The sequence below is a fragment of the Calliphora vicina genome, chromosome 1 (genome assembly GCF_958450345.1).
Source record: "Calliphora vicina chromosome 1, idCalVici1.1, whole genome shotgun sequence".
Lineage (NCBI taxonomy): Eukaryota > Metazoa > Arthropoda > Insecta > Diptera > Calliphoridae > Calliphora > Calliphora vicina.
Window position 1 is genome coordinate 28,397,292 of NC_088780.1, and position 17,095 is coordinate 28,414,386.

The 17,095-nt window shown below is 31.2% G+C and overlaps 1 protein-coding gene across 7 annotated transcripts in view; it reads right to left on the reverse strand.

The window, feature by feature from the left end:
• pyd (polychaetoid) overlaps positions 1 to 17,095 on the reverse strand; it is a 313,355-nt gene that overhangs the window by 173,146 nt on the left and 123,114 nt on the right. For all 7 annotated transcript variants that reach the window (XM_065505888.1, XM_065505883.1, XM_065505880.1 and 4 more), the window contains exon 2: positions 9,219 to 9,291. In XM_065505888.1, coding sequence (XP_065361960.1) covers positions 9,219 to 9,291 — 73 coding nt within the window. The remainder of the gene's footprint in view (positions 1 to 9,218; positions 9,292 to 17,095) is intronic.

Sequence of the window (17,095 nt, forward strand, 5' to 3'; positions counted from 1 at the left end):
CAACATAATTATATTTCCTCCCAAAAAAATTGTGCAATTTTAATTTTTGGCAGGTCATTTACCTCAAAATTTTCCGTTTTCCGTTTTCCTTTACAGAAATTGAAAGCATTTATTAAGCTGTTTTAATAAACATTTTGTTTTATGGCGTTAAACATATAATTTAAATTTAAGCTCTAGATTTTCTCTAACCCCTGCTTGAACAGGAGTTAAGTTTGAAAGCATTTAAAATTGCTCATATAATTATTGAAAAACAAAAACAACAAGAAATAAGTATAAAATCAAAAAATTTAAAAAATAACCATAAAAACCATGTTAAAGTCCAAAAAAAAACTGGGCAATTTTATTGTTGAATTACTCGATTTGTGGCACATACAAGTTGAGTTGGACTCACTCGTCTACTACCACCATTCATGACCGTTAGTAATAAAACAATTAAAAAATAGCTGCATAATGTACAGAGATTTTTTTTGTTGTTGTTACGTTGTTATTTTGCACTACAAAAGAAAAATTAAATCAAACTGGGCTTGGTCGCCAACACCACAATAAAACAACGTAAGTACCGGGTAAATAAACTGAGCTGAGCTAAGCTGTTATTGGTGCAAATAAGGTATCAGAGAATTGGACAGGCGATTAGACAGACAGCCATGCAGCCAATCTGTCTGTTTGTTAAGAGTTTGTCATATGTGCATGTAAGTTGCTTTAAGTAGATTTTTCAGAGACCCTACATTAAATCTAGGTTGGTTTTTCTTAGCGTTTGTAACAAATGAAAAACAAAAAATATTTTCTCCCACATATCAACAAACTTTCTAATGGGCGTAGCCAAGGAGTATTCGAGTTTATGTTATTAAAATGGGCCATACAAATGCTCCAGGAGCGGCGCTATGTGGCACAAAGTAGGGTACCTTCGACATGTACAATTTTTAAACACGTGCCATTTTTTTGTTTCCCATCCGATTTGAAAGATTTTTATATTTTTGGAAAGCGCTCGGTTAGATCTTGCTCTCTTATAATTTCCGAGTTATAGGCATTTCAAAATTTAAATTTTAAAATTTTGCCATAACTTGGTAGGTCGTAATTTTGGAACGAATGGACTCCAAAGATTTTTATATTTTTGGAAAGCGCTCGGTTAGATCTTGCTCTCTTCTATTTCTGAGCAATAGGCCTTTCAAAATTTAAATTTTAAAATTTTGCCATAACTTGGTAGGGCGTAATTTTGGACCGAATGGACTCGAATTTTTGTTTTTAGTACCAATAATACACAAAAGATTTCAGAGCAATATCAATTATGGATTCAAAAATAAACGATTTCCAATATAAAAATTAAAAAAATAGTAAATTTTTGCTGTTTTTTTTTAAGCGAAAAAGTGACTTAACTCTTTTTTTATTAAAAAAAAAAACTTTCTTTAAGAACATATAACATTTTTATGTTTTTCTGTAAGGTATCTTTACGGGGAACATTTTGGTATAAAAAAATGTCATATATTTCGAATATATTGCCCCTACGCCCCACAGAGGGATGGCTTCATACATTTTTTGGCAAAAATTATAAGGAGTGGTCGTAGACCGCTGAAATTTGGCACCGATAATTATATGGACCAAACTAAGAAAAAAATAAAATTTTATCAAAATCGACCACGCCCAACGCCCACTTCCCATACAGTCCAAATCGATTTTTTCGCATAAAATTTTTGCTATCCAAGTAAAAGTCTAGAAATTTGGTGCATATATTTTTTGAATCAAAAGAAGAACGCATGCCGAGTTTCAATAAAATCGCCCATGCCCACCAACCACGAAACCCATACATAGATAAGAATTTTTTTGATATTTCGTTTAAGTATTATTCGACAAAACATTTTAAGTTTTCATCCTGTTCCGAAAACTTCCGAAAACTATTTTTTCTTTTAATCGAAACAAGACACCCCCAACTTTCATTTTATTAAAGAAACAGCTTGGGGGAAATTGGGGCTAAATTTTTTTTCTCCATGGAAAATCAAAAATAAAATAATTTTTAGAGACTTATAGATTTGGGCATATCTTCTTAACGGTTTATGATATCCCCCTAATTTTTTTTTTTTGTATTTATGGAGAAATGTTATATTTTTAAAATATGTTAAAGGTAAATGGTATTATTAGGAAAATTATACATATATAAACCACTGAATTGCGTGAAAATATAAGTAAATTTTTGCTTAACACCCTTGCATGGACTTTACTTCAATTTTTTAAAAATAAAATAAAATTTTTCTTAAAACTATAAGTGTACATTTCATCTTTAAAAATTTCTCTACAAAACTGCATCATTTGATTTTTAAAATTGAGTGTTTGAAAAATTGACTTTTTGATACCAAAATCTATTTTTTATCAAAATTTCAACTTTGGGACACATGTTGTAAAATTCCAAAGCTGGGATCAGAAAACGGAAAGCAACTTTATAAACCTTGATGTGTTCCCTATTTATGCCCAAAGTATTTTCCCAGCCCCGAAGCAAATGTGGACCATATGAGCAAAATTGTAAAAAAATACCATTTTTGGGATTTTCGCTCCAATTTTTAGGAATTGCGGGATTCCCTTAAAAATAAAAGCCTTGGAATGAATCTCAAGAATTACATGTTGGGAATCGATTTATGGAATGAATGCCGACATTTATTTTAATTCCGAATTAAGATTTCAAATTAAATTATTTTGAAGTTGTGTAGGGCACACAGATATTCCTTTTAGTCTGTTATTAATTTCTAACTCATTTTTTCTTTATTTCTTCTATCGATATTGTTTCACTACTAAGTATTTTTTGGAATGGTGGCTGGTGTTAGTCTCTCTGTCATTATTAGTAATTTGAAGCTGAACATTATACATTTCTTTGATTTTTTTCTCGCTCTTTAGGTTTATATAGCAAATTATTCCGCACACTACAATTCGTTGTACAAGTTAATTACACAGTACAACATTTTTCAGTTCATTGCTTTGGGACTCAATTCTGACAATTGCACGTCAAAGTAGCCCCAAAAATAAGAACTTCTGCATCATTAGTTTTGTAAAGTTGGCTGCCGTATTAATTTAATGGCCATACGATTTTTTTTTCCTCAAGGTGGATTTTTATCACTTTTTCTATATTTTAGCACGGTTATATCTCGAATACCGTACGGAATATCTCTTTTGTGGCTGAAGCAAAGTTGTAGATATTGAATAGTAGAAAAAAAGTACGGAACATACCTACCCGAAAAAGAGGCATCCAGTGCCTTAAAAATCGCCAAAATGCCCATTTTTTTAATTTTTTAACCAATTTTTCACATTTTTTGCTCAATAACTGGATTACAAATCCAATTATGGACTGATCACCATGAAATTAGGCCGTGTGATTTGTGTCTATATAAAAGTTATTTATCATGAATTTTGTATGTATACCATCATTTTTAACAGATTTATTCACTTTAAAGTCATTTTCGGAAGCTGGTCTTATATGGGAGCTATGAATAATTACGGACCAATCATAATTAAATTTTTTGACATGAATTTTGTATATATAAAACTTATTTGGAGCGAAATTTGTGTATATACATATATAAATTAAACATTTATGACCGATAAAGTCCAATTTCGGGAGGACATTTGTATGGAGGCTAGGTGAAATAATGAACCGATTTCAGCCAATTTCAACAGTTTTTGTCCTTGGGCCGAACAAATTATATGTACCGAATTTGTTTATGATCAGTCCATAATTAGTCATAGCTCACATATAAGACACGCTTCCGAAAATCACTTCAAAGTGCATAAATCTGTTATAAATGATGGTATACATACAAAATTCATGATAAATTACTTTTATATAGACACAAATCACACGACCTAATTTCATGGTGATCAGTCCATAATTGGATTTGTAATCCAGTTATTGAGCAAAAAAGGTGAAAAATTGGTTAAAAAATTTAAAAAATGGGCATTTTGGCGATTTTTAAGGCACTGGATGCATCTTTTTCGGGTAGGTATGTTCCGTACTTTTTTTCTACTATTCAATATCTACAACTTTGCTTCAGCCACAAAAGAGATATTCCGTACGGTATACGAGATATAACCGTGCTAAAATATAGAAAAAGTGATAAAAATCCACCTTGAGGAAAAAAAATCGTATGGCCATTAAATTAATACGGCAGCCAACTTGACAAAACTAATGATGCAGAAGTTCTTATTTTTGGGGCTACTTTCACGTGCAATTGTCAGAATTGAGTCCCAAAATCATGTGTTGTACTGTGTTATGCTTTAGTACTACATATTATTATTATTTTACTATTTTATAATGTTAAAATTACAATTAAAATGTTTAATTTATTGAGGCACGATCAAGACAACGATAACAAAAATGGATGTGTATTGAAATGTGTTTAATAGAAGAGAATTGCTTGAACTTGCTTGATCCAGTCACAAGTTAATGAATTGGTTAAAGAAAATAAAATAAAAATTCATTCTTATGCCAACAAAAAAATGTAATGAAAGTAGTTTGGCTGTTGCTTTTGCACGATCGGCATGAAGTAAGATGATAACAGTTGTTACAAATGCAACGCTGATCTAATATGACTTGCCTGTTTTGTGAAACATTACAATATATAAGGAGAGCCATACCACAGTCAAATTCTCATCCGTATTTTCTCTCAATGACAAATGATTTCATTACATATTACGTTTTGACGATCTCATTTGTACTCTTCTACACAAAATTTAGACAGATCATAGTATTTGTGGGAAAATTTAAACGGGGCTTTAGTAATAGAGGAAAATGTTTAAAAAAAAAACAAGTAAGAGTGTTAAATTCGGCTGTGCGGAATCTTGTACAAAAAATTCGTCTTTAAACATTTTGCATGTCTTAGGAGCCCTACTTTCAGACCCCTTAATGCCGCTCGTGAGGGGTCTATAGGGTACATCGCCAAAACTTAAACTCAAATACTGCTCTGCTAAGCATTTTTATTTCCAAAATATTTTGATTCTGTCCCATTTTGCATTGCTTTCTTTTAAAAATAATATTTTATCACACTAATTAATTAAATTTATCTATATTTATATTGCTAATTAGTGAAACCAACAGTTATATTCTGTTCTCATTAATTTAAGCCCTAGGCAAAACTAAGTTTTCTAAACTAATTTACATTAAAAGTTTAAAAAACTTAACAAACAAATCTGGAAATATTATCTGTAATTAATATTCAATTCAATTTAATTTCAATATTCTGTTTAAACCAGTCACACTACCACGTGCTTGAGCTTGCATAAACATTTCATTATTTAAATTAAATATTTATCTTGAACAAATTTGTAAATATTGTTTGAAAAACAAATAATAAAATAAAGCTTAAAAACTAATATTTATTCTTCTAAGAGATTATTTGTTGGCTGTATATCAGGTTTTACAAGAACGAAAAGAAAAGTAAAAATGGAACAAATAAAGAAGTAATTTGCATTTCAAATAAATAAATAAATGAAAACAAAAGATTTCAGGCTCAGAACAAATTTTTTCTGTTCTACAAATAAAAAAACAAAAGACTAGAATATGCAAAGTTTTGTCTTAAAATGGTTTTCAAAATAAACAACAAACAGAAAAGTTACAGAATCATGCCGTTTTGTAATATATTTTTGTGCACTGCATTGCCGACTACTGCTCTATCCAGCATCGTACAACAGTGAGAGTAATGTTTTTGGAAGCCAATAATGAGACTAGTGAAAAAGATAAGATATGCATATTATATATCACCGTGTAGGAAATTGTGTCTTCTTTTCAAAAATTTATAAAATTTTTAAGAATTTAAAAATATATAGAAGACTTTTTGCAAAAATATGGAAATAAAAAATTTAAACTGATTTTTTGGAAAATTTAAATTTTTAAATGCAATAAAAGTTTTGTTTATGATGATGATTCGTTTTTATGAAATTTTACAGGTTTATAGAAATTTGTGACAATTTTCAAAAAACGTTTAAAAAAATCCCAAAAATGATATTTTGAAAATTTTTATTAAAATCGGACTATCGATTTTGAAGTTACAGATTTATTTCCACTTTTATTTTGATTAGAAGATCAAGCATTGAAGGCATTATTCCATGAAGATTGTGATCAAACTCAATAAGAGCTTGCTAAATCATTAGGAGCTACTCAAGCAGCAATTTGTGAGCAGCAGAATTCTTCTAAAAGCAGATAAATTGGATACCATACGAATTGAAGCCGAAAGACATTGGAAGACGATTTTACAAGTCCGAAATGATGCTTGAACGCCATAAAAGAAAATAAATTTTGCATCAATTCATTACTTGAGTTGACAATGGATGATTTAGATAACCCGAAACGCAAGAGATCGTATGTGAAGCCCGACCAACCAATTGAATCGACACCAAAGCCAAATATCCATGGCGCTAAGGTAATTCTCTGGATTTGGTGCTGCAGAAATCTGACCAGACCATCTCAGGGAACCTGTACTGAACGTAACTGATTCGTTTGAAGCGAGCATTGGCCGAAAAACGTCCAGAGATCGTAATATTCCATCATGGGATACGCTTCACTTTGAAACAGAGTCTTGGCCTCAAAAGATGAGCAGTTCTTTTCGCTCGGAATCTATATGTTGCCAGAAATATTGGAAAAAGGTCATGGCTAACAATAAAATTGGACAACAAACAGAACTACGATTGAAACTGAAATTGGACAATATAAAGACCTAGGAATGGAACTAAAATTGGAAAACATAAACAGCTATGTTTGAAGCTAAAATTCGCCAACAATAAGGCCAACGCCTAGAGCTAAAATTGAACACGATTGAAGATCAAATTGGAAAATATAAAGGCCAACGCCTAGAGCTAAAATTGAACAACATACAGACCTACGATTGGAGCTAAAATTAGACAACATACAGAAGTACGATTGAAGCTAAAATTTGAAAACATACAGGCTTACGATTGGAGCTAAAATTGGACAACATAAAGACCTACGATTGGAGCTAAAATTGGAAAACATAAACAGCTACGATTGGAGCTAAACTTGGACAACATAAAGACAAATGAATGGAGCTAAAATTGCACAACATACAGACCTATGATTGAAGCTAAAATTGGAAAACATAAAGACCTACGATTGGATCTAAAATTGGACAACATACAGACCTAAGATTGAAGCCAAAATTGGAAAACATACAGACCTATGACTGAAGCTAAAATTGGTCAATATGAGACAACATTAAGATCTACAATTGAAGGTAAAATTGGACAACATACAGGACTATGATTGGAGCTATAATTGGAAAATATACAGATTTACGATTGAAGCTAAAATTGCACAACAAACATACCTACGACTGAAGCTAAAATTGGTCAATATGAAGACCTATGATTAGAGCTAAAATTGCACCACAGACAGACCTACGATTGATGCTAAAATTGAACAACATAAAAACCTACATTTAAGTCTAAAATTGGGCCATATAAAGACCTACAATTGAAGCTTAAAACGGACCATGTATAGACCTTAGGGTGGCCCTTAATAAACGAATGTTGGATTTTGGCCATTCTCACCCTCCAGTTTGGTGAACATTAGTAAAAAAAATCATCCTGAAAAAATTTTAGGTAAATCGGTTGAGGATAAGACGTGCTGCAAGCCCTCTGAAGTTTTGAGATGCATTTACAAGGGGAAAAAATGCATTTTTTCCAGTTTTTGTAAAAATTTTGCCATTAAAAAATTACTTTTGTAATTTAATTTAAAAGAATCGAAATGTGTACGTAATTGTCGTTCTGATGAGACATAAAAAACAGAAATCGGTCAAAAAATGTTAAAGTTATTAAAAACTCGCCAGGCCATTAACGTTTCTCAGGCCACTAGAACAAGAAATGTAGGAACAAAATTAACATATTTTGATAAATATTAAAATAAAAGCTAATTTTTACTTAAAATATGTCCATATTTACTTGTATATGAGTTTTTGTCTTCGTAGGATACCGTTAACCTATTCTTAGGTACTTTACTAATGTTCACCAAACTGGGGGGTGAGAATGGCCAAAATCCAACTTTCGTTTATTAAGAGCCACCCTAATAGACCTACGATTGAAGTTAAAATTAGACCCTGTATAGACCTACTATTGAAGCTCAAAAACAAATTATTTAAGCAACAAACTTTAAATTGTCAAATGCTTTTTTAAAGCAACACAATAGACTTAACACACAAACTTGTTGTTCTCATTCACACTCTGGTTAAAAACAAAAGATTTAAAACACAAACTTTGGTTTATTAGGAATCGATTTTTTTCTTTGATAAAAACAAAAGTTTGAAGCTTTAAACCATTATTTAAATTATATTTAAGATATTTTAATCAAATCTATTGTTGTCAATGATTTGTGGTTATTGTAGTTGTTTTTAAACAAAAACTGTTAAATATTAATAAAACTCCCTCTTTTTTTGGTTGAAAAAATAATAATCATTAAATACAGAAATGATTAAAAAAAAAACTATAAAAAAAAACCAACAACAAATCAAACTTGATTTCAAACTTAAACAAAATTTAGTTGAGGTAGAAAAACATTAACAAAGACAACATAATAACACTGGTTACACCTGTTTTTGTTTGGCTAAATTAAATTATTAACAATAAAACAACATTACAAAACCTTAACAAAAAAAAAAAGAAGATTCATGTAGAAAACGAAAATGATAATACTTTTGTTTAATGTGCTGATCATTACCAGCAAAAAAGTGAACAAATTTAACCTGTTTAAAGTTAATAAATTTAATTTCCAAGAAATAGTGAAAGTGAAAATCCAAAGGAAAGGCAACATTTTTGGCAAAAAATATATAAATTTTAGCATAAAATATAGCTAAATAAATATTCACACAGAATTTAGTTATAAATTGAATTTAAGGCGCCTTAACAAAATTTATTCATAGTTCTCTCAGACTTAAATCTAATACAAATTAATATTTTTTTCTTTTTTTTATTGATTAAATTCATATGAAAGCGTGTTAAAACAAATTTTGTTTGGTTACTTATCATAAACATTGTTGTAAATATATCAGTTTCTTTTTCACTATAAAAACGAAACTGAAATCAAAAATGTTAATTTAAGTTTTATTTTTCTTAAACAAAATAAAGAAAGTGTTATTTATAGGTTTATTTAAGAAGTCATATTGAGTCGTTGTTTGATCTAAAAAATATATTAATGCCAACATGTGGGAGAATTTTTATTTGATTTTTCAACTTACTTGTCTATATATTCGATCGTATCGATTTCTTTTTGTAGCTTGTCCTCATTTTTCTCCTCATCGAAAGCGCCGTCTGCAAATAAAGTAGTTAAGAGAGAAATAAAAAAATATTAATACTTTGTTGATATAATTTAGTTTAAAGCATAGCTAATTGTTTAATATGCTTGAAATTGGCAAAATAAAATAAATATGTAAGTTTATAATATAACACAACTATATTGAAAGCTGAAGTAATTCAAGGATTTTTAAAGCTTATCAAATTAGCGGAAATTACAAAATTTGCATGAAAACTATATGAGAATTGCATAATTTTTAGAGAGATCATTATAAGATCAGTTTATAAGTGACTACTGTATGCCAAATCTGACAGACAAGTCAGATTATCAGAAGATGTCTCTTTGTCTGTACTTATCTTCCTTTGTCTGTCCTTTCTTTTTCTGTCTTTGTATGTCTTTGTCTGTCTTTGTCTGTCTGTCTTTGTCTGTCTGTCTTTGTCTGTCTGTTGTCTGTCTGTCTGTTGTCTGTCTGTTGTCTGTCTGTTGTCTGTCTGTTGTCTGTCTGTTGTCTGTCTTTGTCTGTCTTTGTCTGTCTGTTGTCTGTCTGTTGTCTGTCTGTCTGATGTCTGTCTGTTGTCTGTCTGTTGTCTGTCTGTTGTCTGTCTGTTGTCTGTCTGTTGTCTGTCTGTTGTCTGTCTGTTGTCTGTCTGTTGTCTGTCTGTTGTCTGTCTGTTGTCTGTCTGTTGTCTGTCTGATGTCTGTCTGTTGTCTGTCTGTTGTCTGTCTGTTGTCTGTGTGTTGTCTGTCTGTTGTCTGTGTGTTGTCTGTCTGTTGTCTGTCTGTTGTCTGTCTGTTGTCTGTCTGTCTGTTGTCTGTCTGTCTGTTGTCTGTCTGTCTGTCTGTCTGTCTGTCTGTCTGTCTGTCTGTCTGTCTGTTGTCTGTCTGTTGTCTGTCTGTTGTCTGTCTGTTGTCTGTCTGTTGTCTGTCTGTTGTCTGTCTGTTGTCTGTCTGTTGTCTGTCTGTTGTCTGTCTGTTGTCTGTCTGTTGTCTGTCTGTTGTCTGTCTGTTGTCTGTCTGTCTGTTGTCTGTCTGTTGTCTGTCTGATGTCTGTCTGTTGTCTGTCTGTTGTCTGTCTGTTGTCTGTCTGTTGTCTGTCTGTTGTCTGTCTGTTGTCTGTCTGTTGTCTGTCTGTTGTCTGTCTGTTGTCTGTCTGTCTGTTGTCTGTCTGTCTGTTGTCTGTCTGTTGTCTGTCTGTTGTCTGTCTGTTGTCTGTCTGTTGTCTGTCTGATGTCTGTCTGTTGTCTGTCTGTTGTCTGTCTGTTGTCTGTCTGTTGTCTGTCTGTTGTCTGTCTGTTGTCTGTCTGTTGTCTGTCTGTTGTCTGTCTGTTGTCTGTCTGTTGTCTGTCTGTTGTCTGTCTGCTGTCTGTCTGTTGTCTGTCTGTTGTCTGTCTGTTGTCTGTCTGTTGTCTGTCTGTTGTCTGTCTGTTGTCTGTCTGTTGTCTGTCTGTTGTCTGTCTGTTGTCTGTCTGTTGTCTGTCTGTTGTCTGTCTGTTGTCTGTCTGTTGTCTGTCTGTTGTCTGTCTGTTGTCTGTCTGTTGTCTGTCTGTTGTCTGTCTGTTGTCTGTCTGTTGTCTGTCTGTTGTCTGTCTGTTGTCTGTCTGTTGTCTGTAACCGAGCGCTTTCCAAAAATATAAAAAATCTTTGAAATCGGATGGGAAACAAAAAAATGGCACGTGTTTAAAAATTGAGCCCCCATAGCTCCGCCCCTGGAGCATTAGTAGGACCCAAATTTATTTCCCAAAAAAATTTTTTGATTCTGCCCCACTGTGCATTGATTTTATGTCTCGCTTCCAACGAATCAGTTGCGTTCAGTACAGGTTCCCTGTGATTGTCTGGCATGGATATTTGGCTTTGGTGTCGATTCAGCTGGTTGGCCGGGCTTCAGATACGACCTCTTATCGTAATGGATCCATTTTCTATCGCAAGTAATGATCCGGTGCAAAAATGATTTTCTTTTTTAGCATAAAAGCAGCAGTTTGGACATGCACAATCATCTTTCAATGTCTCTCGGCTTTAAACTTAAACTTTCCTGCCTTTGGATGAATCTTGCTGCTCGAAAACATTTTGAAATTGCTGCTTGAGTAGCTCCCAATAATTTTAAAAGCTCTTGTTAAGTTTCACAAAAATCAGCATGGATTAATGTCTTCAATTCTTGGTCTTCAAACTTTTTTGGCTGGCCTGGTTGAACTTTGTCTTCCGAGTTAAAATCACTACTTCTGAAGCGCACAATCCATCTCTCGGAAGTTGAAATAGATGAAACATAGCCACCATAACCTTCGGTGAGCAATCGATTTGCTTCATCGGCACTTTTTTGAAAATTAAAGAAGTAAACCAAAACTTTCCGCATATGACGCCAAAAAATTCGACATTTTCAAAGCAAAAAAAAACTTTGTTGTTCAATAACTAAGTGAGAATAAACGACAGATATGTACCCTTCAAAATGATTAAAGATATAAACCGAGTTCAAATGATACGCAAACTGAATCCCACATTTTTAAGTTATACACCTAATATTTTGGTTGGCTACATTTTACTACATAAATGACGACAAATTCATATCTGAATTTTGTGTCACCCTTTATAAGACTTAAACTTTAAGCATAAAAAGTATGTATGTAAGTAATTGAGTCTACTTGTTATTTTAGCATTGACTTGACACCAAATGAAAAGAAACAGATTTGAGACAAAAACACGTACTGAAACAAACTAAATTTATGTTTTTTTTATAAAACGCAAAAAAAAATGAAACTGAAGGACAACAATTTATATTTTATAGAAATACATAAGAGTTAAAAAGTTTTTAAAAAATATACTCTATATAGTTATCTATTTTATCGAAATAAGTTTAAGAAAATTAGGTACTCTTTCCTATACTTTTCCCTTTAATTAACTAAAAACAGTATCATTCTACAGTGGCATCTTCCAACTGCCACCTTTATCTTTGAGTAGTGAGTCAAATTATCATTTCCTTTACATGATTTTTCAGGGGTACATATTTATAGCATGTTACCAAAATTACATTAAAAACATTTTAGAGCATAATAAATAAAACCCGCTCTAATTTCCTTTAAAATGCTATAAAGAAAACTTAACTTTTTGGTTTAACAAAATAATCGTATTGTATAATTTGAACATAAAACTTTATTTACTGCAAAATGTTAACGTTTTCGTCAGGGAATATGCAGAATATTTTGCCAGCCATCATGCTGTATTATTCGTTTGTAACTTAGGCTTCTGTAATTTCCCATTAACTGAAGCATATCCCAAGGTAATGCGTGAGAAAGAAAAACTACTTAAATTAGTAGTGCAGCAACTACATATACATGCAACTGGTAAGTTGCAAGTAAGTAAGTAAGTAAGTATATAAATTTAAAGTTGGCCAAAGCAGACACAAAATGTTAGAATGAAGTATGTTAGGAAAGGTATTAAAGAGACTGACACAAAGACGGACAAAAAGATAGTTATACATAAATAAAGCAAACAGGCAAAGTCCAGTCATTTGTTGATTATTTTGTGCCAAGATAAAAAAAAGTTAAGACAGTTAGTTATTTTATGTATGTCAGGCAAATGCAAATAGAAACAGAGCAAATATTATTTTAATTGTGGTTTATGGTAGGTATATAATTCTGTTTAACTGAATATAAGAAAAGTTTTTAAGAAAATTAAAATAAACTAAATTTTTGCAAAGAGCCATGACCGCGAAAATAACTTAAGTAGCATTATATTCATATTATTTGAAAACTCCATGTCTGCTGAATGTATTGAATAAAATATCGTTCAAATGTCTGACTTTGACTTTGACACGGCTCCGAAAGGTATTATTTTCAATTACACAGGGTTATGTTGATATTGAGGACAACAATAGAGCATTCCATTATTTATTAAGTCTTTTTCTTGTAATATTCGTATTAAATATTCCTCGATCGTTTTAGTAGTATTGGACCATGATTAGGTCCTTTTATTAAAAAACGAAAATCTAATAATATTTCAGAATAATAACTTTAATCTCTGATTAAAATTCTAGAATTTTATTTCACTTATATTTTTTGTAATCATGTTAAACAAATATACAAAATTAATATAATTCTAATAAATTATTTATGACATTTTGAAATGTTTTAGCATTTTTTAATTGAATTAATTGTCAATGTCACACATACACTGCATTTGAACTTGTTTTATGTGTGTAATAAATTAATTTTATTATTAACATTTGATTGGTAAGACATTTTATATACAAGAGGGTTGTGTGAGAAATACCCGAGGCGAAACTGAAGAAACGGAGAAAATCTTTAAATCTAACTCTGATTTAGTATTAATTTTGTTTAATCAGAAAACATCCGAAAATTTTCAATAGTATTGAAATGTTGTAGGAAGAAATTTCTTGTTTGAATTCTATATCTTGCCAGATTCATTGTTATTTTGTTCGGTCCATATTTCCTTGAGAACAACGCACAGTGGTTTAGAAACTTTTTTTTTTGGAAATAATTCGGTATCTCGGGAACTATTGGAGATATTATTACAAAATTTCACATGGTTAGAGCTGAGGTGTTTTTGAGTTGAATTACATTTGTTCAGCTTCCTATGGGTAATACGGGCCAGTTTGTACCCCCTCAAAGTTGGTCACCTCGGGTCTCAAAATTTTAAAAAAAAATCCCCAAAAATTCATTTATGATCCCAATGAGCTGAAATTTAAAATATAAATAGTCCATGAGAAGATCTACAAAAAATACGCTTACATGTGTAGGTTATCTCCTTCAGTTGAAGAGATATTTAGGTTTATTTATTTTTTTTTAATTTTGCTCGATTTTTTTTTTTAGATATGGCGGCCCTACGGAGGGTCGAATTTTTTTTTCAAAATATCAGCTATATTGGCAATAAAATTCTAAATAAAATAAAAAAAACTTGGTAACAGTTATCTCGTCCGTGTAAAAAGTTACACGCATCCAAAGTTGGAACAAGTAAAATGGGCCTAATTTTTTACGATTTTTCCTAAAAACGTCCCTATATTTTTTCTTTTGTAGAAACAAATTTTCTTTGGGACTATATACAATTTTTATATGTTCCGGAAAGAAAACTTAATGCAAAAGCATGTAAAGTAAAATTGGGCTCACTTAAGCGGACACAGTATCCCCCAGACCTATCCAAACTTGGACAATTTTAAAAAAAAATATTTAGGTTTCAGTAAAAAATTCTAAAAAGGCAAAGCACCGATCCTCGAAAAAGTTCTGTATTTGTATAACCCTATATGTTGTTTAAATACTTAGAAAGTTGTTTTACTATCACATGGTAAATAGCGTCACAGTAGGCACTTTTCTAAAAAAACTCAGTTTTTGGAACACATTTTCCCCGTTTTAGGAATTTCGGTATTTGAAAATAAAAAATGTCAAAAATTATAATGTCATTAATTTAAGGACATTTGGATCTAAATTAGTTCCCAATTTTGTTATGATATCTATAACCGTTAAAATTTTACATTAAATCAAATTTTATATTTTTCTTCATGGAAAATCACCATATTATAATTTTTTTAGTTTTTAAGGTAAATGACGTTCAAAAATTTAATTAAACTCTTTAATTTTATTAAAATATGAATCTACAAGTCCTAAGGTTTTGCTGCTTGAGTAGCTCTCAAAGATTCTGCAAGCTCTTCTTGAGTAATGCCTTAATTCTTGGTATTCAAAAATTTTTGACTGGCCTGGACGATCTTTGTATTCCGTGTCAAAATCACCACTCCTAAACCGACTCTCCGACGTTGAAACCGATGAAACATATTCACCATACGCTTTTTTCAAATTAAAGAAATAAAGCAAAACTGTCCGCATCTGACGATTCGTTGGTACAAAATTCGACATTTTCGAAGTAAAAAAAAAACATTGTTGTTTACACTATAATGTTGAATAACTAAGTGAGAATAAATGACAGTACATATCTGTCAAAATGACAAATACGTTATTAAATACAAAACCGCGTTCAAAAGATACGTCATTTATTGTAAATCCCGCACTTTTAAGTCAATATATCACAGTTTTCAAGGCTTTTCAAATCTAGGATTTTGGAAGGCTGTGTGCCAAAGTAGTCTTCAAACCAAGGGCTGATAAAAAGTATAACAAGTTGCTAAAATCTCATAAAACAATTGGCATATCTTTAAATTTTCTTATAAAACCATTTAAAACCGCCACTGCTTTGTTTACTGCTGTGAATACCCTTATTAACAGCCCATACAATAATATACATATACACAATTGTATATTAATTTATATATTTTTTTCCTTCGTTATACATTTATTATTGTATTAAAATATCGCCCATTTCCAAGTGACAAACAATAGTGACTTTGAAAATTGTCATTCAATTGTATTGAAAACTGACACTCTAAAGAAAACAACAACACAAAGAAATAGCAACAGCAACAAAAACACACTTAATTGAAATGAATAATACTCTCTCGTCGTGTTTGTAACTAATATAAAGTCTAGTCTATAAAATTTAAACACAAATTCCCACGATGATTTGAAAAGGCCTGTTTTTTTGTACAAATAACATCAACAAAAAAACGGAATATAATTTCATTATTATTAATAATAACAAATTATTTAAAAAAAAAACTTTTTCTTCATTTAGCTGAAAATTTATATTAAAAAAAAAAAATATGATAAACTATAAAACCAGTATTTGTTTAACGCTGTAATAATTTAGACCACTATTTTGTTTACAAAAAATTGCTTGTTAACATGATCGCACCAAGACCAGCACCACCACCCCAAACTTTAAGGCACAGCTTGATGCAACATATTTTGCCTGAAGCCAGCAAGCGTTGTCTAAATTTTTTTTTTGATTTATGTTGGAAACAAAATTAAGTTTTCCTTGATCATTTTTATTTAGTTTTTATTTATTGTCACAGTTTAAGATTAACAAGATCAGTTGTTTTAGTTTTTTATTTTTCTTTGCAGTTTTCAGTAGATTTCAGCAAACTTGCAAGTGTTCAGCTGGAGCTGGCAATTAACACTTTGACATGTGTGTTTGCAAGTGACATGTTTTTAGTTGGAATTATTTTTATTTATTTTTTGTATTAGTATTTTCTGAATAGATGTATTAACATGATAACTGCAACTTGGTATGGTAGTTATAGTTTAAAATAAATATAAATATCCTTTGTTTTATAATTGAAATTCCGTGGTAGTTTGTTTTTTAAAAACACCTGAGTAAACTTTGAGTATGCGAGAGGTGTTTGGAAAGTATAAAGGCATTGTTAGGGCTGAATAGGGACTATAGTTCTAAAAATATTTCCTCACACTCATCTTACAAGATCACTGCCGGTGAATATAATTCCAACCTCTTCATGGTTATGTTTTGTGATGGACAGATATTAGCGGACATGATCTTTGCGAAGCAATGTGTTCTATGGGCGTTATCACATGTCTTCGCTAACAGGATTTAAATATTTTGGTATCATAGTTTTTAAAGCTTTTGAAATGAAGTTTATGTGTCAAAATTGTCTTCATTTCTGAAGACTAGTGGCAAATCCAAAAAATGTTATAGAACAATTGGCCTCTACTCGTTCTTTTAAAGACCAAATAAACAGTTACAATACAGATAAATCCAGTAAACTATTTCCAATTCGCCTAACAGTTATATGTTAAGATCAGTGGTTTGCTGGAAGAACTTAATCATCCCTATCGCGAATCAACATTTCACATGAAAGATTTTCACTTTTCCTTTTTTCTTTCATCAACTTTGTTCACGTGAAAAAAATTCCCCTTGTTGTGAAATTTTTAGAAGAAATTTTGTAAACAATAAACAGCTGTTACGAACAAAATT